Source organism: Orbicella faveolata, unplaced genomic scaffold (genome assembly GCF_042242905.1).
Source record: "Orbicella faveolata isolate gen_17 unplaced genomic scaffold, um_ofav_v1 contig_46, whole genome shotgun sequence".
Classification (NCBI taxonomy): Eukaryota; Metazoa; Cnidaria; class Anthozoa; order Scleractinia; family Merulinidae; genus Orbicella; species Orbicella faveolata.
The window spans coordinates 29,935,001-29,960,226 of record NW_028301576.1 but is presented as its reverse complement, the minus strand read 5'-3'; the positions used below and the strand labels follow the sequence as shown (position 1 = coordinate 29,960,226).

General features: G+C 37.8%; 1 protein-coding gene and 1 pseudogene across 1 annotated transcript; both read left to right on the top strand.

Annotated features, from left to right (window-relative positions):
• The first annotated feature begins 11,609 nt into the window (after positions 1–11,609).
• LOC110067866 (uncharacterized) lies at positions 11,610–16,092 on the top strand (annotated as a pseudogene).
• Positions 16,093–18,726: 2,634 nt separating this feature from the next.
• On the top strand, positions 18,727–19,431 carry LOC149099611 (uncharacterized). Its single transcript, XM_089276879.1, has one exon. It carries the CDS (start codon positions 18,727–18,729, stop codon positions 19,429–19,431), a length of 705 nt encoding a protein of 234 aa, XP_089133005.1.
• Positions 19,432–25,226: the final 5,795 nt, after the last annotated feature.

The window sequence follows — 25,226 nt, the reverse complement described above, 5'->3', positions numbered from 1 at the left end:
TACCAGTAGGCCTTATTTGTTTTCTTGGTATTGAACTGGAACAGACATGCAAATGAAGACTGTTATGGGAAATATCATTTCAATCAGCTTCATGTCGTCTGTATTTGTAATCGACCACCTCTCCTCAACGACTAATCACTATATTTGGAACCTCTTGTAGGCAGCCACATCTAAGCTACTGCAACCACATTCACAGCTAAAAGTTTTAAATTTTCTCTTGCTTTTAACCTCCCATAACCGACCTCTTGACACATAGAGTGGAAATTGGATAACAAGGTGTTGTTCAAATAACATAATCACATTCCTGGGTAGTACAAAAGACAGACATTTCTCAATGGGAAGTACATGTACAAGAGTTCCTCTAGATAGACTTTTCACATGAAAAAAACAAAAACACGGGGCAAGTCTCTGTAGTTACCACATGCTAATGGAGCCAAATTTTGATCCAATGTGGTCTAAGCTCTAGTACGTGACCACCTCCCATAAGCGACCGGTTAGGCTTGACATTTTTGGGGGCCGCGTACAAGAGGTTTGACTGTATAGATAATAATATTATATTTGAAACAAATTTATAGTGAAATGTTGCTCAAAGCATACCACAAATACAAATACTGATCGAGACACAGTGTTTCAAAGTGTTGACCTGTTTGATGCAAATCCTATTGTTCCATCTCTACATTATATCATTGGCTTCAAATGCATGTCAATAATAAGGGGTGTATAACTTTGCATTTTATTAGCATGCAATGATCATGCAAGATAGAGAATGGGAGGGGAAAGACACTGATACAATAGAGATGACACAATAGAAATCGATGCAGTCTAATTAACATCACGCAATGACATAGATCCAGTCAAAAAGGGTCAAGCATTGTTTTCAATAATAACAACTTCAACAACTTATGTAAAGCCAACATTGGAGGTGTCGCTGAAGACAACATTGAATGATTCATTAGATCTCTAGTGGAAACAGTAATCGAAGAATGACTTTGCTACTTCACTATCAGGTACTTCTAGGAATGTTTAACCTCTTTTGACTGTAGATTTATTTCAGCCAACACAACACAACTTAAACAGAGCAGATAAACTTAAACAGAGCAGTTAAACAGTGTCACAAGTAATCTGGCAATGATTTTGTTTGGTTTTGGTTACACTACAGTTTGGGATTGACTGAGTTGTCTAGTTGGTAGGTAATTGGTTTGGTTTTGGGCTTCTGACACTCAATTCTAACAATACAATCTCTCACTTCCACTTAGTATTTAAAAGTTTGTACAATTTACCAGGTTTTACTCTATTGTACTGAACAAAGACACTGTTAACGTCAAACCCATGCTGCTTGAAGAAATTGTACATATTACGCTGACTGTAAATTGAAGTATTCTTTCCTTTGGATGACTTATAGTTCCTCATGAGTGCAGTCCAATCTTTTAATGATGGACATCCTCTGCTGCCAAGCTCCCAAATCTCTTTCACCTGTTTTAAACTTTCTATATTTCTTTGTATATGCAAGGAGTTTAGCCAGTCTACATATGATTGACCAGGAAGACCATACTTTGCGTGCACACTAAGAGTGTTAGGATTGATCACCAAACTTGATGAATTAGCTTGAGATGACAAAACAGAAGCACGACTGACTACGTGTGCTGTCATGGCGAAGAGTCACGCCAGTTATATCTCATACAAAAATGCTCTCAAAACTCTCATCATACAAAATCCATGACAGCCCATGTAGTCCTGTCAGAAAACTATAAGTTTCAAAAAATAATTCCCACCCCATAGTACTACACATCATTCCTGACATAAAGTACATGTCCCAAAGGTTTACTACAACTATTTTCGCCATCCCATGGACCTCCACAAATCAAAAATCATTCACCATTTGCATCTTTCACGTAATATATAGTTGGCACGAATGCTAACTAATCTGTGCATGTGTTTAGGGAAAATTGGGTTTTGTTTTTGAGAGAATAGTACCACAAGGAGGACAAGAGGTTTCCTAAACCAAATACAACAAAACTGTTGCAGATGAGTTTAATCGGTTTTTCGTTTCTGTTGGCCAGAGTTCCGTTGAAAAAATCCAGTCATTGGCTAATGAATGCAACATAACACTCAACCGAAATTTTTTTGTCCCAAGACAATATCCTTCATGCGAGCAGTTTCATTCGAATACCGTAAGCAGTGGCGAGATTGAACGCATAGTATCATCAATGCCATCAAACAAAGCCCCAGGGATCGACAAGATTTCTGTTCGTTTTTTGAAGGACTGCCTAAACCCGATTCTTCCAGTAATTACGTCTATTATCAACACTTCTATTGAAACATGCAAATTTCCTACAGCTTGGAAATTAGCTGAAGTGACACCTCTCCATAAAGGTGGAAACCACGAACTGGCAAATAACAACAGACCAATTTCTCTTCTACTAGTTTTATCAAAAGTGTGTGAAAAGGTCGTACATAATCAATTCACTTCTTACTTGCATTTAAATGACAGGTTAACAAAGACCCAAAGCGGCAACAAAAAATGGCACTCAACCGAAACATCTGTCATAGAAACAACCGACACTATTCTTAAAGCGATAGACCAGAAGATGTTGACTTCGGTAGTGTTCTTAGACATGAGTAAGGCATTTGACAGTGTCAACCACAAAACCCTAATTTTGAAGCTGCGAGATGTAGGCGCCTCAGACCCAGTTATCCAGTGGTTTGGTAGCTACCTTAATGATAGACGACAAGTGGTTCGAATCCATTCAACATTGTCAGAGCCCTTGCCCATAGTCTGTGGCGTTCCGCAGGGAAGTATACTGGGACCACTTTTATTTAGCATTTACACAAATGATCTTTCTTCAGCACCACAGAATTGCAGCGTCCAGAGCTATGTGGACGACACTAAGCTAGTTATATCCTTCAAAATGAAAGATACTGTAAACGCCTTTGCTGACTTAAGAGTTGATTTGCATAGAATAGGCCAATGGTGTTCCAACAACCATTTATTGTTGAACCCAAGCAAAACTAAACTCATGGTGTTTGGCAGCAGGCAAATGCATTCCAGACTGGACACTCCCAGCCTCACCTTCATGGGAAGAGAACTCGTACCGGAGCACACCGCTAAAGATCTTGGGGTGATTTTGGACAAGAACCTGACCTATGACGAACACATTACCAAAACTGTCTCCTCCTGTATGTCTTGTCTCGGTCAAATAAGCCACACAAAGCATGTTTTTGACAAATGCACCCTACTAACTATTATAAATACTTTAGTTTTTAGTAAACTTTTCTATTGTTCGAACGTGTGGACGAATACATCAAAAAGTAATATAAATAAATTACAAGGTATTCAGAACTTTGCCGCTCGAATTGCAACCAGTACACACAAATATGATCACATCACACCAGTTTTAAGAGCTTAAATGGCTACCAGTCGCGACTCAGTTATATTTCAGGAGCGCTATCATGGCCTACAAATGTCTAACATCTCGCGTGCCGGAGTATCTGTCTTCCCAGTTCAGTAAGCGAGGAGAAATAAGTGGACGTGCCACAAGAAGTTCACAAATGCTGAACATTCCTCTTTTTAAGTCTGCCAGTGGTCAGAGAACGTTCTACTACAGAACAGTCAGTATCTGGAACTCCATGGATAGCTCTCTAAAAACTCTCGAGAAAGTATCTGCTTTTAAGTTTTATCTTAAACGTCAACTTATTAAGGATTTTATAGATTCCTAATTCTAGTTAATTAATCTTAATGAATCTTACAGTTTTTAAGTAGTTTTAAATTATTATTGTATTGTCTTTGAAAAGCCTCTAAAGGGAAAGTCAATAAAGTATGTATGTATATAGCTTTGTGATATTATGGATACAGGTGTACACAAGCAACAAATATGGTTTGTATAGTGCTAAGTCCAAGGCTGGCATAGCTGTGCCATGATGTCATATCTTACAAGTGTCATAACTACACTCTATTTCATGTGTCCAAGGCTGGCATAGCTGTGCCATGATGTCATATCTTACAAGTTATTTCTAACACGTTAGAAACACATCATGTATTCACAGGACTTTCCCTACTAAACGAGTCATCTACATTCTATTATTAGACTGTTTGTATGAATTATTTCTAACACGTTAGAAACACATCATGTATTCACAGGACTTTCCCTACTAAATGAGTCATCTACATTTTATTATTAGACTGTGTGTATGAATTATTTCTAACACTTTAGAAACACATCGTTCTTATTCATCATTTCTCTTCTCAAACTCTTCTTTATTTTCTTTATACTTCATTGTTAGTTTATGTTGGACTATATATGCTAACAAATAATATTCTAAACAATACAGACACAACCAACTATAACTTTCATATATTATTATATATAAAAATAATTCCACGACATTTCTCTGAAAACAGGAAGTCTATTACGGGACTTTTCTTGGAAATTGAGTCATTGTTCTCACTTTATTTCTAACGCATTAGAAACATATTCAGTTGTTTTTCACCAATGGATGACTTAACAAAGTGTCTTGCCATACAGCTTTGTTGTTATGATGATTTATTGTCTGGAAATGCTTTTTGATGTCACAGTTATGGTATAGCCAGTGAATACATTGATTTTTATGAAAATAAACATAGGTTTGTCAAGAAATCGGTTTACCAAAGAAAATATCATTTAGAAAGTGTAATAAATGATATATGTAGTAAAAATGGATGGCAAATATCAGTACAAAATCATAATAGAATACATGATATTTTCCAAAAAATAGACAAAATACTGCCACAAATTAACGGTGATCGTAAACGAATGCACATCAATTTTATTTTACAGAAAATTTGCGAATTTTTGGATTTACCGACTGATAAAATAAAAATAAAGTCCGAAAAAACTTTGCTAATGTATGAATGTTATTGGAATAAAGTAATCAATCTCATTTAGTTGTGAACAATTTATTATATTTATCCTCAAACTTGTCGTACAATGGACACATCTATTTTAATTTCATCAACAACTTTGATGTAGTCTAGAAATCATTCATCATCAAAATCTAATTCTCTCAGAAATGGCCTTATATCAGTCAATATCTTTTCGTATGAAGTGTACGCGAATTTACACATCTCAATCTTTCTTTTGTAATTTCTGGCTTCTGTGAATGTGCTCAGAATAAGACCAGCACCTGATATTTTCCCAAGAACGATGGGATTCAGTGTTGCAGCTCCCACTATTGTCCCTGTTGCTATCAATCCAACAGATCCAATTTTACATGCCAGGTCCATTTTTTGGAAATATTTGTATGTCATTTTGAATAGCCAGTATTTTTTATGATAGTATTTGTATAAAGCTTTCAACTCTGATATCTCAGCTTCGGTTAAATCTTTATCGATATGATTGAAATTGAAAATAGTCTTTGATGCTTTCATATATGTGGTTTAGATTGTTTAATCTCATCCGAAATATGTTCCTAACTTTTGTTCTGCTAATGCCATAGCTTTGAAAGCATCTCCACCGATGATGATTTTTCATGTCAACATTTCCAGTGAAGTTTGCAGATTTCAAAAAATTAACAGTGGCATCAAAGTTGGTCGATTTAAAAAAATCAGCAGCCGTTTTGAATGTCATTTTTCCATTTTCAAAAGTGTATGGATTGTCATAAACATCTGAACTGACATCATTCTGTTTTCCCTCGATTCCATAAACAATCAAATAACTACGAACCTGAGCTCAACTGTGTGCAATACCCTGACACCTTACATTACTGAAAATTCTTTGAGGAGCTGTTGAAGAATACTTAATGCATGTGAACGATGGATTGACTGTATCTTGAAAACAATTTTGTTGATTGTTGACTAATATTCAGTTGAAGTGAAATAACTGATACTGTTACTTTGTCCATAACTGGTGGGAAGAATTCAACCACTTAAGTGTACTCACCATTTGGAAGCACAAAAATATTAAAACAAGTCTAGATGAATACCAGTTTTGTGCACCTTTTCCCATTCTAAAACTGTAAGCTTTTTTATTCACATCATGAGGTGAACCAGGAAAATCCATGATACCATCAACAATGATGTTATTTTTGCTCAATGACTCATTAACATCTTCCATAATGTATCGGAAAACGTCTTTTTTACTGTCAGAACTTGTTATATGTGACTCATTTATCTTTTTGTAAAACTATCAGTCAGCGTTGTAATCATAGCCCCTTTGACTTGGTTTATGTATATAACATTAGTAGCTGACAGTACGTGGGAGTCAGTGGATAAGTTGATAATTTTGTTGTTGTTCATGTCTAAATCAGCAGCCATTTTATTTGAACCATTGAGTAAAAGCATTACCACCACCACTACTATTTGCTATTTCTGTATTGACATATCCTTTAGTCGCTCCATTACTGTTTTGTGTTGGTGTTGCTAAATTTACCAATTTATTATTCCCCATATCTAAATCAACATTTGTGGAAGTTCCGCCATTTATGTTCAATTTTTATTGTCTACTTGTTGTACTTTATCTGATAATTCAGACAATGCTTGTTTTGTTCCATCAATATTCGTTTGAAGAACCGAATCAGCGTTGTCAACAAAAGCCTCGTTGGTTTTATCGGCAGTAGCAATGTTTTGCTTACCAGTACCAACATAAGCCTTGCTGGTTTTATCAGCAGTAGCAATATCTTGTTTAGCATTTTCTGTATCAACATATTTTTTGGGAACAAGATCATTATCATCGTGTAACCCATCATAATACAGCTTGAAATTGAACACAAAATAACACGAAAAGTTCTGCCCTTAATGTGCGTGCTGCTTGCGAGAAATGTTACAATGCAGGGACACTTCCGGTGTGATTGTGAAATTTTATTCTGACAAGCATCACCTGCTGTTATTGTTAAAATAAATGACATATATCTTTGCTGGGAATTCACTCTACTTTTTTTATTGGTGATCGGGCTTCTTCCACGGTGAAAAAAATAAACTTACAAAGAATAATGCCTTTCTCATTTAATACCTTGATCGACCTCCTTTTGAAGCTAAGACAGCATCAATGCGCTTTAACATACTTTCTATAGTTTTATCTATAAGTTTGACATCAATGCTTTCTAGTGTACAAAGAACTCTTCTTTTAAACTGATCGAAAGTTTCCTGAGTAATGTTACACGACTCAGTCGTGTCGCAACAAATGAAAAACATTCTCTATCAGGTTGAGGTCAGGGGATCGGGGAGGAATTTTGTGCAGTTTTCCTTTAACCTCTTCCATAGCTTGGCAAGTAGGTCTGCTGTTTTGTGAGGGATCATTGTCCATGACAAAAAGATGTTGTCCGTTTGTTTTTGGGCCGGCAGCAGCAAAGCATAAATTGAAATGGTCCCTTATGAACTGTGAGAAGAACCGGCCATTCAGTTTTTCATAAGGTTCTCTTAAAATGACACCTTTGCCATGAGCAATTGCTACTAGTAAGTGAAGTCTTCGTCCACCAGCCAGATCTTTTGAGCCTTTTGCGGTTATTTGGAGTCCTTCGCCTTGTTTACACCATACTCTTGCCTTTGGTGATGCCGAGTTATTCAATGGATTTCGTTTATAAACAAAAGAAACTCCGTCCAGATAAAACGCGATGTCTTTTTTCCAGAAGTTCGGATTACTCAATGACTGACGTTTCATTTGCTTAGCGTATTTGAAACGTTGTCTTTTGTCTTTCTCATTCAGCATTCCTTTTTTTTGTGCCTGGAGAAAATAATAAGCATTCTCATTTAAACAACAGGAAAATGTTCTCTCACATGCCAGCTGAAAGGTAAATCCACTTTCTGTCACTAACTGTTTCATGGTAAAGTTAACATTCATGGTTCGCATTCTATTCAGAGTTTGAAACAGGACTCGTTTGTCTCTTTCCGATATTTTCCTGGGCGGTCCTTTTCTTGGTTGAATCTAGTTTTTCGTATGTAGCAGCTGATGACTGCATATTCACCAAGCGGAACTTTTCGATATTCCGCACTTGTCTGCTATGACTTGAAATGATGCATTACATTCTCTCCTCAAGTACAAAGCGTAAGCTCTCTGCTTAGCTGTTATGATTTTGGAGAAAACCATTCCTTTCTAAGTAGCAAGATATCACAAACATACAAATCTGTTCTGCTCAACTCAGTGTATTGCTCGTTTATTGCTTGTTTAGGTACCAACTATATATACACACAGGCCGTACAGGAAACGTGATTCTCGAAATCTCGAGAAAAGCTGTTTCGACGGGCAATTAAGCGTTCTTACATGTTACAATAAGGTGCATGTAAAACGTCTCAAAATATATACAAAATCATAAAACAGGAAAAATTGAAGCACGTAAAACATTTATTCGTGGTGCTGAAGGCAATGCGATCACAAATTAAAAGAAAACACGAATCCTTTTATAGGGTTTTCCCACTGAACATATAGTCTCAAAAGTTCTTGGCTTGGCTGGATCAGATAGCACGAAAATGTGTTGACAAGCTATTTTGGAAACAATAAGTAATGACAACACTGGAATAGGGAACCCCCTTCCCCCCTAACAATGTTGGAAACGAGCAATGACGAATTCATCATGATGAACAACATGGAATCGGGGGGAGGGGGCCGAACTGATAAATTTCCCTGACAGATACTGCAAAAGTGGGCAAGCATGCCAAGAGTTTTGTCGGGGATTGTAGCTATACTTCAACAAATGTTACATACCTCAGGTTCATTGCCAGCAGAAGAAGCCAACGCTACCTCTTCGCCCTGAGAATTTGCGTCGATAATATTATGTTGCTAAATCCCACATTGAAGTAGATCAATGCACGTGCTAAAGGCTTAGCAGCCATGCCTTTGTGTAGGAAAGTGATGTACTGTAGGATTCCATTGCCATATATGGTGCATTGAAAAACATAGTAATAGTGTTACTCTTTTTGTTGTATGTCTGATAACTATTCTGTTAAGTTATCCTTCTTAGTTTGGGACCACTTGACATACCCTTTCATTACCCCCATTTAGATCTGAGTAGTCATATTTCCTAGGTTTCTTTGTCTGAAAGTGACTGATTTTAATTAGTGTAGGAAGTAATGTTTTGTAAATAAGTTACGTGCCTTCTGTTTCTTCAGGGTTTCAGTGAAGAGTAGAATTTTGTGAAAAGTCAATATGACAATATATATTTACATATAAAGACAGTGCAAAACGATTCAATTGTGTATTAGCCATTTTCCCGAATAAATATGTTGAAGACGTCTGAAGAGGTTTGCAAGTACGAAAATTAAAGTTGCAAAATTTCCGAGAGAGGTAGCCACTTTATCTAAATCCAAGGGGGTACCCTCTCAATAAATGATATCTGAGGGGGGGTTTCAAGTCATACTTCAATGAAATGGCCCATTGGAACAATTGTCACTGACTGCACCCTCTAAGAAATGATTTTCAACTATGAGGTAAGTTTTATACACACATTGCCATTAAGGCAAATAAGTGTCGTCTTAACTTCAGAGTAACCTGTCTACGTATTGAATTTTTCTCAATATTCAATTATGTCTTTCATTTAGGAGCATGTGTGCATGTGCACAACATCTGTATTGAATGTTACGAATGCTATTCAACTTTAAGACAACAAATTAACATTTAAGGGTCTATCTACTGGTCAAGATTACAATGCTGATGACAGAATTCATGATCAATAACAGGACAGACGCATGAAAAACTGATGTCAATTTGTTAAACATAAACACTGTATTTTCCTGGTTTATGTTACATCACTTTTTGTGAGATTTTTCAATTCTGCACGAAGAAATTTGGTTTAAAGAAAAGCAAAGATGATACACCTCAGGAGGAAAGCAATGAGCGGTGATCCAGATAGTCCCACTGAAAATCCTAAACCTACATCAAAGTCGAGAGGAAAATTTCTTGATGATGATCTTGATCCAGATAGCCTTCCAGAAAATTCAGCAAACATAAAGAAAAAGACTCCCCACAAACCCCTACCTTCCTGGTGCAACAGTGATGAAGACCTGCAAATTATTGAGGTTAAGCGAAGCACATCTAAGGAGGAGGATTCACATTCCGATAGTGAGGAATCTACTTCGGAGCCCATGAAAAATCCCTTTAAAGGGTAAGTTAATGGCAACATTGAATTATAGACACCTTTATAGCGTACAGATCTGTCGGTTATCAGTTTCTATATACATTGAACAAGAAGCTTTCTTATCTCACTATCTTATGGTCACTTGTACAATACAGTGAAACGATATTCATTTGAACCTCAAATTAACCCCTTTTAAATTCAAACATATATTAAATTACCAGCTATTGGATTAGTTCAAGTCAAACAGTAGTAATCATGAAGTGTTGTCTGTGGGAAACATATGGTCTTCAGTATATACTTATCCTTTTGGAATAATTTATATTCTTTCTTCCCTTTATTGTTTGGCCTTTTTTAAGCCTAAAAGATCTCAAGATACTTGTATTTTGACACTTAGTAGCTGGCAGCTATTCCATGAGAGTCAGGGAAAGTAAAAGGACACATAAAGGTCCAGTATGATTAGGATTTATTTCCACTGGCCAAGTTGAATGATATATAATATTCTATGACAGGTAGCTTTATTTCCGTATAGAATGCCTGTTATGTATTTTGGAAATGATGAGTCCACACCATACTTATACATGAGCAAGTACAATCTCAGTTTTGATTACAAACTACATACTTGTCTGCTTGAAGTTGACACCATTAAAGTCTGCATAAGATGCCCTGATAGTGTTCAGGAATATGGGGGCTTATCAGGGTCAAAATTTAGCTCTGCTATTCTGCAGTTCAATTTTATAATTACGCTGCTCTGTTTTCTTATCATGCAATTTGGTCTGCTTGTTACGGCTCCCAAGTTCATTATTGTGAGGTTCAAATACGCCATTTTATAATTACAAATTGTAATGCTCCATTCAAATTTAGTTTACTACTATTATATTTTGTCTTCCTGTTACAATGGTCAAGCCCCTTACCGTGCTTTCAGTTTGGTGTTTGCTGTTTTGCCAGTTTATTCCTTGAACAGCAGTTGGGTGTTCAAAGTCAGCTTTGCTCTGTCGCTACCTTATAACCAATTGCAACTTCTGTTCAGTTTCCTACCCTCTACTTCTGTTATGCAATTCAGTTGTGCTATTACGCTGTTCAGCTGTGCAATTATGCCATTCATTTATGCTGTTACACTGTTCAGATGTGCTGTTCTGTTGCTGTGCAACCCCACATGGTTCCAGCTAGACATGTGAATACTAGGAACAAAAGCTAATTTCAAGATGGCTGTGGGTTTGTTACTCTTGACATTCTTTGCTTTCCATGGAACTTCTGGAAACCAAACAGAAAATAACGTAAATATATTTTTGATTGCCTTGAATGTGTTGCAGCAAGATAGATTTGGATCCAGTTCTGACTATCTTCTGTACAGACTGGACTGTCTTGTGTACCATTTAAACCACTATTCTCCTGTGTTAGAGTTAGACGATGTTATCCTAATAACTATGCATGAAGCAAGGATGGCTTTGCTGTCATTGCACGAACATTCACCTGTAGATGTCTCTTCCACTCACAAAGTCGGTGTTGCATTTTCTGGAGTGCCTGGAAGACCTTTGTATATGAACTAAAGACCTTTGTATGTTATTTCAAGGGAGCATTTACTTTTTTTTCTTGATCATCGTTTTACTATTCCTAAGATTGCAGTGCTGTTAGGTGTGTCTCCGTCAACTGTGAAAAGAAGGTTGCGTCAATATGGATGGCCTGCTTTTGCAAGTTATGCTGTGATGGCAGATGAAGATTTAGATCAAATAGTTTCAGCAATTGTTAATGACTTTCCAAATTGTGGTTATAAAAGAATGACTGGCTTTCTGCTTGCACGTGGACTTCATGTTCAACAAGAGCGGATTCGAGAGTCCATGCGTCGTGTTGATCCAGAAGGAGTGTTATTGAGGATTCTACAGATTTTATTAAATTAGAAGATTTGAATGCAAAAGGCCCATTCCCTGAGGCATCCCTACTTGTGTCTTGGGATGTAGTCTCAATGTTTCCGAACATTGACAGCTATCTAGGTATTTCAGGAGTTAGAAGGGCACTTAATTCCAGATCTGTCAACATTCCTTCCAGTGATTGCTTAGTTGAAGCTGTTGAAATTTGTCTCAGGGTAAACAATTGCCAGTTTTCTGGTCAGAGTTTTGTTCAAAAACACGGTATGGCCATGGGACCAAAAAACACCTGCAGTTATGCAGAATTAGGGATAGGTATCATCGATGAGAAAGCCAAATCTGGAGGTAGCTGTAAACCTATGCTTTGGTGGAGATACAGGGATGATATTTTTGACATTTGGACTCAGGGCTTACCTTGATTATTGGAATTCACTGATTACATTAATGATTTGTATCCTACTATCAAATTCGAATTGGTTTACTCTGACAGTCATTTGAATGTCCTTGATCTCACGTTGCATTTTCGTGACACGTTTACTAGCACTGATGTTTATGCTAAACCCACCGATAGCCACCTCTATCTACCTTTTTCGAGTTCACACCCATCACACTGCAAAAGAGCAGTCTCCTTTGGGGTAACTTTAAGAATCAAACGCAATTGTTCTACTGACTACTTTTTACAAAATAGATGTAAGGAATACAAAGGGTATTTGAAATCGCAAATTATCCAGCAGGGCTTGTTGATAAACAGTTCAACAAAGCTCTTAGTATACCAACAGCCGAACTTTTGAGGAAAAAGATCAAGCCAGCAAAAAACGTTTTTCCATTGGTGCTTGGCAATTTTGCCAGATATTCAAAAAGTTATCAAAAAGCCTTTTATCTATTACAATCCTCACCAGAAGTCAAAGAAATTTTTCCATCCAAGTCGATATTTCCGGCTTATCGTAGAACCAAAAATCTTAAGGAGATGTTGGCACCATCAAAATTTCAGGTAACCTCCAGTAGAAATCAAAGAGAAATCAGAGGCTGTTCAAAATGCAACAAGAAGTGCGATCTATGTAAAAATTATTTAATTCAAGCTTCTAAATTTCAAAGTTAGGCAACTGGTCGTCAATATCCCATTCAACAAAGGCTGTCTTGTTCGTCACAAAATGTTATTTATTTAGCCACTTGTGCCAAATGCACCCTGCAATATGTAGGCTCCACCTCAACTGAATTTAAAGTAAGATTTCTTGGCAACAAGTGGAACATGCTGAAGAACAAAAGAACTTGTGAATTGGCCATCCATTTTAATAAATCTGAACATGAAATTTCTCAAATCAATTCCATCATTATTGAACAAATTAGATCTTTTGAAAATTCCTTACATCTTGAACAATTATTACTTACTAGGGAGGCCTATTGGACCATGCAATTATTTACCCTTAATCCTCATGGTCTTAACAAACAGCAGGAATTTAGATGAAAACACCGCATTAATTACTACAATTGAGTAGTTGTAATTTGCCACTCTTCCAATATGATGCATTTTAATTTTTTCTATTATCATTTTTGTTATTTGTTTATTTCTGAGTTCAGTAGCTCTTTTCAGGAATTCTGTTATGTTTGTTGTCGGTTTTTCATTCAGGGGCTTTGGAAGGGAAATTATTACTGTAGTTTAATGGCCCTTTCCTGGGATCCTGTTATGATTTTTACCTGATTACATTCATTCAGAGGCCTTCAATGGGGAGCTTGTTACTTCAGAGTAAACACTACTAATTAAGTTAGATTTTTTCTCTCTAGTTTTTGTCACTTATTTGTATTCACCTTATTTCTATTCACATGTCACCCATAGTTCTTTATTTGCCTTTGATTGTTTAATCCTTTTCACTTTGTAATTTAGACCTTTCTTGTATTACGTAACCTCAATCTTAATATTTCTGTTTTGTATATAAGTCGGTGTTCCTGTAAGTCACAACCATTGTAAATAGCTTTTTAGTTTTTAATTTTTAACCTGAAGAAGGCCGAACGGCCGAAACGTCATGCATTAAAACTCGTCCAGAACAGTCAAGAGTCGGTCTCTTTGTCATGTCCTTATTATACACTAAACTACAAATTAACATCGAGACATTGTATCTCGTGGATCCTCTTACTGGGAGTTCATCGTTAGGTATACCAATTTTACACTGCTCAAAAAAAAGGCTTACAATATTTTAATTTGGCTCTATTCAGAGTCATGGTCATGTAATTAAATAGATACAAGTAGACAGTTTATATACCCAACAACGTTTACCTTACTCGGTCTGATCTTATTTATGTTTACTGTAAATTGTTGGATGGCTCTGGATTTTTAATAATACACTTACCACTACTTTCAATACATGAACGTTATTGTTTGAAAAGTTATGGGACAAATAATCTTAATAGGTTATTGTAAAGCACATGAAACTCTGCTATATTTTGAGCCAGGTAGTCTGCTCTTTGCTGTCAATGCACCCAGAGGACAGGTGCCTTAAAAAGCTAATGGAAGTACATGTATATGCTGATTTGCAGATGGAGATTTGTGATTCATGGTGGCATTGATGGCTATAGTCGATTGACATTGTATCTCAGCTGTCATGATAACAACAAAGCTGTTACTGTTTTTCAAGAATTTTCAACTGCTGTAGCTCGTTATGGTCTTCCCTCAAGGGCGAGAATGGATAAAGGAGGGGAAAATGTTGATATTGTAGGGTACATGTTCTCACATCCTGATAGAGGACCAGATAGCGGTAGTCTAATAGCTGGCAGGAGTGTACATAATCAATGAATTGAACGTTTGTGGTGTGACGTATTCAGTGGATGTTTATATACATACTATAACCTTTTCTACTTCTTAGAAGATCATGGTGTTTTGGATCCTGACAACGAACCCCATCTTTACAGTCTTCACTAAGCCTTCTTGCCAATAATTAATCAATGTTTGAAGTTTGTTAATTCATCAAACCTGAAACCATTATCTTCTGCACAGAATAAGAGCCCCACTCAGCTGTGGATACAAGGTCTTTTATAGATTTATCACTCATCTCACCCAGTAGCACAAGAACTTTCAAGGCGGGTGGATTCCATGACTGATGTATGTATAATCATTGTTTTATTTTAGGAGGTAAAGCCAGTTATTTTTATTCCACCTTCTCCAGGATAATAATAAATTAGTACTTTTGTTTGCATTTGCTTCTTGAGGAGTCTTCATTATTTAGTTTTTTTGTTTGCTTTTTTTTAGTGGGGGGGGGGGGTCGGTGTTTTATACAGCTCCCCCTTAAATTTTTGTGTGAACAAACATTTTTGAATGTTAATGGCCCCTTCAAACTCAATGCCCCCCTCCCCTCCCCCCAGCACCACCACAACCTTCTTTAACACACAATTAAGTAGACACAGATGTGTTTATTGTACCTCTCCAAATTACCATGATTATTGATTCCATCCCCAACCAGGAAAGTGATCCACTAGAGTCGATTATCAAGTCACTGGAAGAGGAAATCAGTAATGCAATAATAGACTAAATAATCAATTCTATGTGGGGCTCACCTCAACTGGTTGGTCTTTATCAGTGGTCCTAAAGGTAATTATTTTTCTGTTTGAAAGTAGCAAAACTTCTTATGACCCCCCCTCCCCTCCCTGCAAAATGGTCAAAACTCTCATGACCCCTTATTCCCACACCTAAAACGTTTTAGTCCCCCCATGATTTCACTGACTCCCTTCCAAACCATAACTAGTAAACACTCCCTTATTCTTATAAACCTTTTTGCTATAGCATAATTTACATTGATTGGAGGAGAAGGCACAGATGTATGGTATTGACTGGGATGGGCCCATTTCTGAAGACAACAGTGAAACTATCCAAGTTCCAGAAATACCATGTCCTCTTGCAGATAATCACTTGCAAGATCTTAGGGAAAATATCAACCCACTTAGAAACAGTTTCTCCCGTGGTGTGGATATTTATCTTGAGACAGTTGAGTTCCTTGAGGAAAGAACAAGAAACAACATGAGTTGCAATGTTCAAGCACAAAACCTGGGCAATATAGCTATAACAGAAGCAAACTGCATGCCTCCTGGTTCTGGATCTGGTGTGGACCTGAACAACACAATTCCAAGAACCCAATTCAGTGCATTGGTTTTAGCAGATCAACCACCTGGGCACCCACCTGCAGCATACTTTGATCAATGATTTGTTTATTGAACTGTTCACTTGTGTTTTTGTGACACACAGTTTTGTTTGGTTATTCTAAATGTCTGCATTTCCAATTTCTCATTTTAAGGATTGTTATATAAAAGGTCCAGAATAACAAATAAAAGTTTGGAAGTGAATTGTTCTCTTTACTGAACCTGATTGTTAGTTTTCCTCATGAAAATAATGAGAAGAGAAGCAACACAATAATGAAACTTTTTATTTTCATAAGATCTGGGTTTTCGACAAAAGTAACTATTACAGATTCTAGCGTGTAATATAAAGGAACTCACTCAATGTTTCAGAGATCTACCTTATATTATTCAAGATAAAATGAAAATGATAATGAATCCATTCACATGCTAAACAATGAAACACAAGATAGGATTTACCCTGGCTGCACAATTCCCATACATGCACTACCACAATTTTTTTTGTTAACAGCGAACAGTCACTGATCATTAGTGTGGGAACTGCTCATCTTACCATCATTTATGGATTGCCTCCTGTACACAGGAGGCAAATCAGCATCTGACTCTTCAGAACAACTAAAAAAGTGAAATAGACTGTGTTAATGAACCATATACTTATGCCCATGTGCAAGCTAAAAAGGAATACTTTTATGAAAAGAAAATATGTTGAAAACTGTAGAAATGAACTCAAGTTAATCTGAATATCTAGTAACAGAAATTTTTTCATAATGCACGCAGTAATCACTGAGTCATTTATTTTAAGCCAGTGTCTTACTACAACAGGCCAACAGCAAATGCGCCACTTGTGTTCATAGCATTTTGCTATTACAAACAATACCATGTCAGTGAATGTCGATCGTGATGAACTGATGTAATATATTTCACAACAGAAAAGGTACTCTACTATTATTATAACTGCTTATAATGGAGTTTATTTACAATGTTCTTGTTTTTCAGGTGCTACAACAGCAAAGTTTCTGATGTCAACTTCACTAGAAAAAAGAGATATTTCGTTTAAAAGTTTTAAAATAATTTAATCCATGTTGAGAACCTTTTACATACAAATTAGAACAGTCTCCCAAAATAAGAAACTATTTCTCAGAAAATACTTCTGACAATAAATACATGTACATGCAACTCTTTAATTTTACATATTATCACTACACAAGAAAACTGTAATAAATATGGAAAAAATAAATTATGAACATGTAACTTACAACACAAGATTGTTATTATATGTTCATCACTAAAGTCAACCTCCAAGTTTGAATTTAGCAGAATTATACAGTAGATGTATAAGGTAGTTTCATTTTCATCCCTAGTTCAAACACTAGTGGTCATCGATGACTTCAGATGGTTAAATTGATCACACTGCAAAAGTGGACCCCTCCTGAAAAAAACCCGGACTCATTCCAACTGCAACTGAAGATAAAGACCAGCGTGCAACTGATGCTACACTTGGACGCTTTGAGCAAACTGGTCTTCCAGCATTTCTACATGGTTCTTGGAAGAATACCTGTAAAATCATCAAGATACAAGGAATCGGACCGTGCCCAAACAACAAAAGTAAGATGACGGTGATATCATTAACTGCTGAAACAAGTCACACCATTCAAATGCTTGCCCATGGCAAATTTGCATGTTGTAGTTACTGCCCCCATTTCAAAGAGTTCTCAATGTGTAAACACACACCATTGCAGTAGCAAGCCAAACAGGAAAGCTGGTTGACTTCCTGGGGTCTTATGAACCACCTTTTGAACGGATGGTCTCCTCCAACATACCTTCAGGATCAGGCAAGAAAGACAAAGAAAAGACTAAGAAAGGACCACCCCACAAGGGATGTTCAGGAGTACAAGGAAAAGAGTCGCCACTGGAAGCCAGGAGAGAGAGGAGGAAGAAGAAGCACCATATGAGTTGGTTTTTGAGAAAGACACAAGCGCCACCACGTGCTATGGCTGTAAGGGGTGGGTGCAAGATAAGCCCTCATCACGACCGCCTCCTCCCCCATTTGACCTCTTCATACGACATTGTGAGAGAAGAACCTATAAGAAACATAAAAGCAAGATCAGAATCAGCAGAAATCCAGAGTTGGTCTATTTCCATCCTACCAAAGCATCCTGTGCTGGCCTGTCATGGTCGGTTATTAGAGAGGGAAGATTTAGTGTGGACAATGACACTAAAACACTTCTTAATAACAACCACAAGCAACTTCTGTTCACTGAGTTTGGCTTCTCTTGCGACTAACAGAACTTAGTTTGCCTAAGGGAGTGTGAGACCTTAACCTCTGAACTGATACAACATTGTGTTCCTTGTTAGCATCCTTTGTTTTAAACCAAACAGTTAAGTGCTACAATGGTGGGAGTTGTTAAATAGAGGAAAGTCTAGGCCCTGCTATATTTGATGATTGGTCCAATGACCGCTGTGTCTGGACTACAAATCAAGGAAATGAACTACTCTTTGGTGAAAATGCTGGAAACCAATATGTTGAGTTGTCTCATCAAATAGAATATATTAATTTGCAAACTTAGTGTTGTGATTGGCATTTCTCCATGATCATGTTATGTATTCGCTCTTTACAGAATAAATTAGTGTATGTTTGGATTCACTTGAGGCTGGTCTGCACATTTGGCAATGAGACATTTCATTCTGGATTCGTACAGGAATGGCAACCTACGGAAAAATAGGAGAATTCAAAGAATCAGAGGAATCATGGACCCAGTGGGTGGAGTGGTTGGAACAGTATTTCCTAGCAAATGAGGCGGAAGATGTGGTGAAACATCGAGCAATTCTACTCGGTGTTTGCAGGAGTAAAACGTACCCACTTACAAGGGATTTACTTCAACCAGCGAAGCCAGTGGAAACAACTTTTAAGAAAATTGTACACACACTTCAGAAGCACTTTTCACCGAAGCCAAATGAGATAGTGGAGCATTGTAAAGTTCATAGCCGAAATCAAAACGAAGACAAAGGAGTTGCGGCATACATGGCAGAATTGCGTAAGCTAACCAAACATTGTAACTTTGGCGAAACATTACCAGAAATGCTACGAGATTGGTTGGTCTGCGGTATAAATAATAAGAAAATCCAGTGGCAATTACTGGCGGAACGAGAGTTGACGCTCAAGAAGGCTGAGGAGATTGCTTTGGGAGAAGAGTTAGCAGCAAAGCACATGGTTGATATTCAGTCTGACACGACCCCCAGCAGCGTTAATCAGGTCGACGCTCGAGACAAGAAGGGAATTAAAGAGCACCATCCAGATTCAGAGTGTTACCGTTGTGGGGAGAAACATAAAGCTTCAGCCTGTCGATTTAAAGGTCCTCAGTGTTTTAAATGTGGACGAGGGCACATAGCCAAAGAGTCGTGGTGAAAAAAGGGAGGAGAAAAAGACGGGCAAAGGAATTGATTCTGGAACATGGGAAGGTAAACATACTGGTTCACAAGACAGCAAGCCAAAAGGGGAAGAAGAAGCAACCTACACATTTTGTTTCCGGGGAAGAAGGTGTTTATGCAGCAACAATGTACCACATTCGGAGACAAAGCAAACCCAAGGCATTCAAAGGGACTGAGGAACTTTGTGGTGAACCACACAAATTGGAGATAGACACTGGTGCGACCAGAACCATGTTGAATGAAGAAACGTACAACAAATTATGTGACAAATTGCAATTGAAGAGTTTCAAAGGCCGCATTAAGCACATACACAGGAGAGAAAATACCAGTGTCGGGTGAAGTACTGATTCCTGTCAAGTACCAGAATCGACCGCATAATTTACCAGGCATGGTGTTGAACAGTCCTGGACCCGATTTACTTGGATGGGACTGGCTTCAAGTGATTAAGCTTAACTGGAACAGTATTTTTAACATCCAGGAGGGCAACCCTCAGCTGCAGAAGATCCTAGATGCACACAAGGACGTTTTGGGCAAAGGACTGGGTACACTGAAGGGCACAGAAGCCAAAATCTATGTTGACCTAAGTGCTCTACCCAATGTCAGGAAGCCTTGCCCTGTGCCGTATGCACTTAAAGCGAAAGTCGAAAAGGAACTGGATCAATTGCAGAGCAAAAGCATAATATCTCCGGTAGTGTTCACAGAGTGGGCGGCACCTATAGTTCCAGTGGTGAAACAAGACGGATCAGTGGGTATTTGTGGTGACTATAAGTGTACTGTTAACCAAGTCCCAAAGTTGGATAATTATCCAATCCCCAAGACTGAGGACTTGCTTGCCACACTAGGAAAAGGAAATAAATTCACCAACCTGAATATGTCACAGGCATACCAATCACCATATACAAAAAACAAAGCACCAAAAAACATGGTCAGTAGAAGAAAAAGTTATAGTTTGGTCACCTTTTAATCCTGGGTTAGCGTTAACCGGCTTCCGAACAATCCTGCCCTGTTTTCAACAAGTTAACCTGACATGAGCGGAACATTAATAGCTCAGTCTGTAACTGGACAGTTTGGAATGGGACAGTATGTGTCATTTTGTGTGTGCTCTTAGGTTTTTATTTTCATTCATGTCTTTCATATTGAATTACCAAGAGCAAAGAAAGCTAGCAAAGTGGACTATATTTTTATAGGGCTGTGTAAAAACAAGATGTTTTCAAGGTTGGTTGCTTGGTAGTGGTCTCTTCTATGCTGTTCTTTTTTCGTACATGTATGTTACATGGTTAAGATATATATTAGCTAACAAAATGAAACAGCAAGGGAATGGTCTGAAACAAGTAAACTTGAAGAAAGTTGTTTAGAGCTAGACTGTCCAAGCATTAGGTATGTCATATGTTGTCATCATAGTGCAAAGTCTCCAAGCCATCAAACACCACCACTGACAATGGACATAATACTAGAAATTTTACTTACAAATTTTCTTAGTTGTGCAACACTCACTTTGCAGCCCATTACAGACACATTATTGTTTGCAACATTGTTCCTTCGAAGAAAATGTTTCCTGACTGGCAGGAAGAAACACTAAAGAACTTGTTGGAGTTGCATGGTTCTTCAGATGCTGTAGTCCTTCATATAACAACCACGTCAACCAACACTGAAATGCCTCAAGAAGCTTTTGATAATGGGTATAATGATATCAGTGTTAGTAAAGACGAAGATGGTAAACTGATGAGACCCACCTTTGCTGCAGTAACACTTCCTTCACTACTCAGTGCCTTAAGGGCAAATCTCAGCAATGAAAAAGTCACACTAAAAGTGGACAAGGATGACCTACTAAATGACACCATGGCATTTTACAAAGATACAGACTTTGACCCTAGATGTAGACTAAGGGTCATTTACAACAGCCAGCCAGCAGCTGATACTGGAGGTGCCACATGTTATTTCTTCACACAGTTGTTACGTGGATTGCAACTGAGTTTTTTGAAGGGGAACAATACAAAAACCCATCTACAATGCCATTATGGTTGCATGTGGAATAATGAAGTTATGCAGAACTATTGTTACACATAGTGTACTTCTTGGTGGTCCAGGCCTGCCAGTTTTCAGTCCAGGGATATATCACTACGTGGCAACAGGGAATTTAGAGGAAAAAGTCTCAAAAGTAATCATTGATGACTGTTCTCTACAAGTAAAGTCCTTCATTGACATGGTAAATAACACATAGGCTAGATAAATAATTTTCTTACTAGAATTTACAACTGACCTGCACATTAATGTACCTCACAAAATAAACATGACTTTAATTTGTCAAGAATTTTCTCAAAAAGTTTACATATATACAATTATTTGAAATAATTTTGTAATGATTTATTACATTGTGTATCTTCTTTTATTCATACCTTAGTTCCCATTGAATCCCTTATTCCATCATGCCATTCACTACTATAATTTGTTTGAAGTGAACACCTTGTTCAGTCTTTGGCAGCGAGTATTTTTTAATAGTCTATTACCTCAGATTTATTTTGCCCAAAGTGGCATAATTCAGAAGGTAATATTCATATTTTACTACTACTATAGCCGCACAGGCAGCAGACGTAGTCACCCTTCATGAAGATTTGGTGAAAACTTAAGCCATTTTAAAGCCCTTTTTAAGCCATATTGCATTTAGTTGTCCATTTTCATAAAATCAGGGAAAGAAATATCTGACATAAAGCATGTCTATAATTAATGGTTCTACATTCATAGACCAAGTTTACCTCTAATGAAGTCATTGTGGTCCTGTGCAAAAAATGTCTCCCTTAGGTCGGTAGGGTGAAAGGTCGGTAGTGATGGAATAAGCGTGGGCACCCACTTATTCAAGTGCACCTAACCCCGAAAAAATGTTTTTGCTAAAATGAATCCACTTGTTATTTGAAGCATTTGGGCGAAAAAATTTTTGAATTTGGTTGAATCCTCGATTTTCTGTGCCCTTTCAAAGTCGCGCCCAAAGTGTTACACGACTGCGTTTCAGGGAGTCTGGGGTGGCGGTTGCTGATGACGTCTACCCAGGAACCAAACACAATGGCGCCTCAGTCAGCTCTCTGTATTTGCTTGAGAAAATGGAAAACAAAACTAATCGTTCCAATATATTTTGGGACTAAAACGTCCAAGTTTTGTTTCAGAATCATTTCTTTTTCGTCAGAGTTAGGTTTCGATTCGGAAGACACCTAAATAAACTTTGATCGAGCATGTTTGACAACTGTGAACTTACTGCTTAGAGCTTTGAGAACAAATTGCAATGTTTCAAGCAACGACGGAGAAGACATCTTTGCAGATGCGCTGCTTGTATATTTGGAATGGAAAGCTAGCTACGAAGTGGAGGAGCAGGCAAACGAAAACTAAGAAGGAAAACTCAAGGACTGCTTTGGATGGTATTTCGTCACCTAAACACAAGACTCCCACGAGTGCTTATGGCCCATTTACATTTGTCCTTAGGGAGAATGTATTTTGTCAAGGTATGGTTGTTCTATTAAATCCAGTTTGTGTTTTACTTTCTGGAATGCTTCATGTTTATAAGAGCGACTTAAGTGTTGCAGTTTTCGAGAATTGATGATCTCCAAAACACTGGCTTCGATCGATTGAAAATTGTAGAATTGTTTGGACCTGTATAGCTGCGGGAAGCAAGACGGAAGGAAACATTCCATACAATTACTGATTTCAGAGTGTCACACATTTTAAGTTGTAACTCCAAATAACCAGTGTAAATTTTTCTCAAAGTTTGCAGTGAAATTCGTCGGATAAGCGAAAAGGATGTGTTCCCTAAGCAGTCCGCAGATAATGTTATGCGGTCATATTTTCGACACTAATGCAGAGAATGTTTGTCGCACTGCTGATTTCCAAACCTTCAAAAAACTCTGTGAGTGTGACAGTTTTGTTATCATGAAATTCTAGAGGATTAATCTTCGATTTTTATCTAAATCAAAAGAGAAACAAGTGCTGGTTGGCGCCGTACAGTTGCGACCTATTTACACATCAGTATATTCGGTCTTAACTCTTCTTGATTGATCACACAACTTTGCTGGCTATGTTATAAATACTGCAGAACTGGCAGATATAGGTTGTCTGTAGTATTTCGACAAATTTCTGGTTGGTTTTAAGCAGAAAATTTTGAAAATAGCGTTTGAAAGTCTGCAGAACAAATTCCTGTGAGAGTTCTTCAATGGTTCTCACAGACTCAGTTCGCTTGTTTCAGTTCGACAAAATCAACCATCGGTTATGTCTTTACTGTTCCATTGACCAATCATCGCCAGTAAATTGTACAGTATATCTCTTTTTAGATCTGGTATATTGCTGCAACAGCCAATAGCACTTATGGAAGGCATTTCCGCGCCCTTTTCGAATGTGTATTGCACCATCCTGAAGGAAATGAGAGGACGTGAGATAATCAACCTTCCTGGGTAGACGTCACAACATCCACAAGACCCATTCTCCTCAAACTCAGTCATGAAACAAAATGGCAGTGTATTGGGGCTATCTTCGAGATTTCGTCGGGCACAGAAAATCAAGGATTTAACCAAAGCCAAAAATTTTTTCACAGAAGTATTTCAAATAACATGTAGATTCATTTTAGTGAAAAAAAAATTAGGGTTAGGTGCACTTTAACACACTCTCTTAGAGGATGAAAATAAACATTGGACTCTTGACCAATTTTCTTCTCACCTTCCTGCATGTATTCCCTTCTCATTTTCCCCACAATTATGAGGTCAAGTGGTGGCTGCGGGATAGTGGGAGGCTCTTGTTATTTCTGATTGCAGCCATAGCAAACAGACACTGCTGTTGCAGAAGTAAAGATAGGTCAGCAGAAAGGCTCTTGATGAAGGGGAGGGCTTTTTACCAGAAGCTTGACTGGTCGCTTGTTCACGGGTTGGTTGTTCATGGACTGCTTCTTGAGCATGTTGACGGACTGGTTGTTGACTGGCTGACTGTTGACCAGTTGCTGCTTGTTGAGCATGATGACTGAATGGTTGTTCACCATGTTGACAGGCTGGTGCTTGATTGTGTTGACCTGCTGGTTGTTGACCGGCCGATTGTTAACTGGTTGCTTGTTGAACAGTGGCTTGTCAACTGGTTAATTGTTCAATTGGTAAAGCAGCGTAAGAATTGTTATATACTTTTACCATAGGGTGTTTCATCTGCACAGGCCCACCTTTCCGTCGCGATGTGGATTTGGTTCCCTTGTTTCCTGTGCCTTTTGGCATGTCAAGGAGAGCAAGAGACATTACATTGGGTTTCGCCCTGAAAGCTACATTGTCCACAAAAAGCACTGTCTCCTTATAACCTTTGGCTACTGCCAAAGTATCAGTGCAGAATTTATATGTGGCCCAGTTTACATGAGAGCTGTTGCATGTGAACTTGCCATTTCCTTTGTGAAGTACTTTGTGTGGGTTGTGGGGAAGATTTGCTAGCAACATATGTGGTGTCGTTGCTAAATCGCTGAATATCGCTTTCTGCAGAACTTTGAATTTGGTTAGCCTTGGCATAGATATCCTTAAGTTTCGGAAACGGTACGTGCAGGATATTTGTTTCCTCCAGTGAAATCGAAATGAAGGAGTAATCTAAGGAAGAGGCTAAGAGAGCATGGTGGTTCGTCTGAAATAATAGTCAGCACATAGAATTTCTTGAAGGCTCTTTTTTCCTGTTCTTCAGTCATGCCAGAGAATTTTCTTTCTTCCAGCTTTTTACTGGTGTATTTGTTGTTGAGAAACCAAAGTGTCTCTTGCCTCGAGACTACTTTGC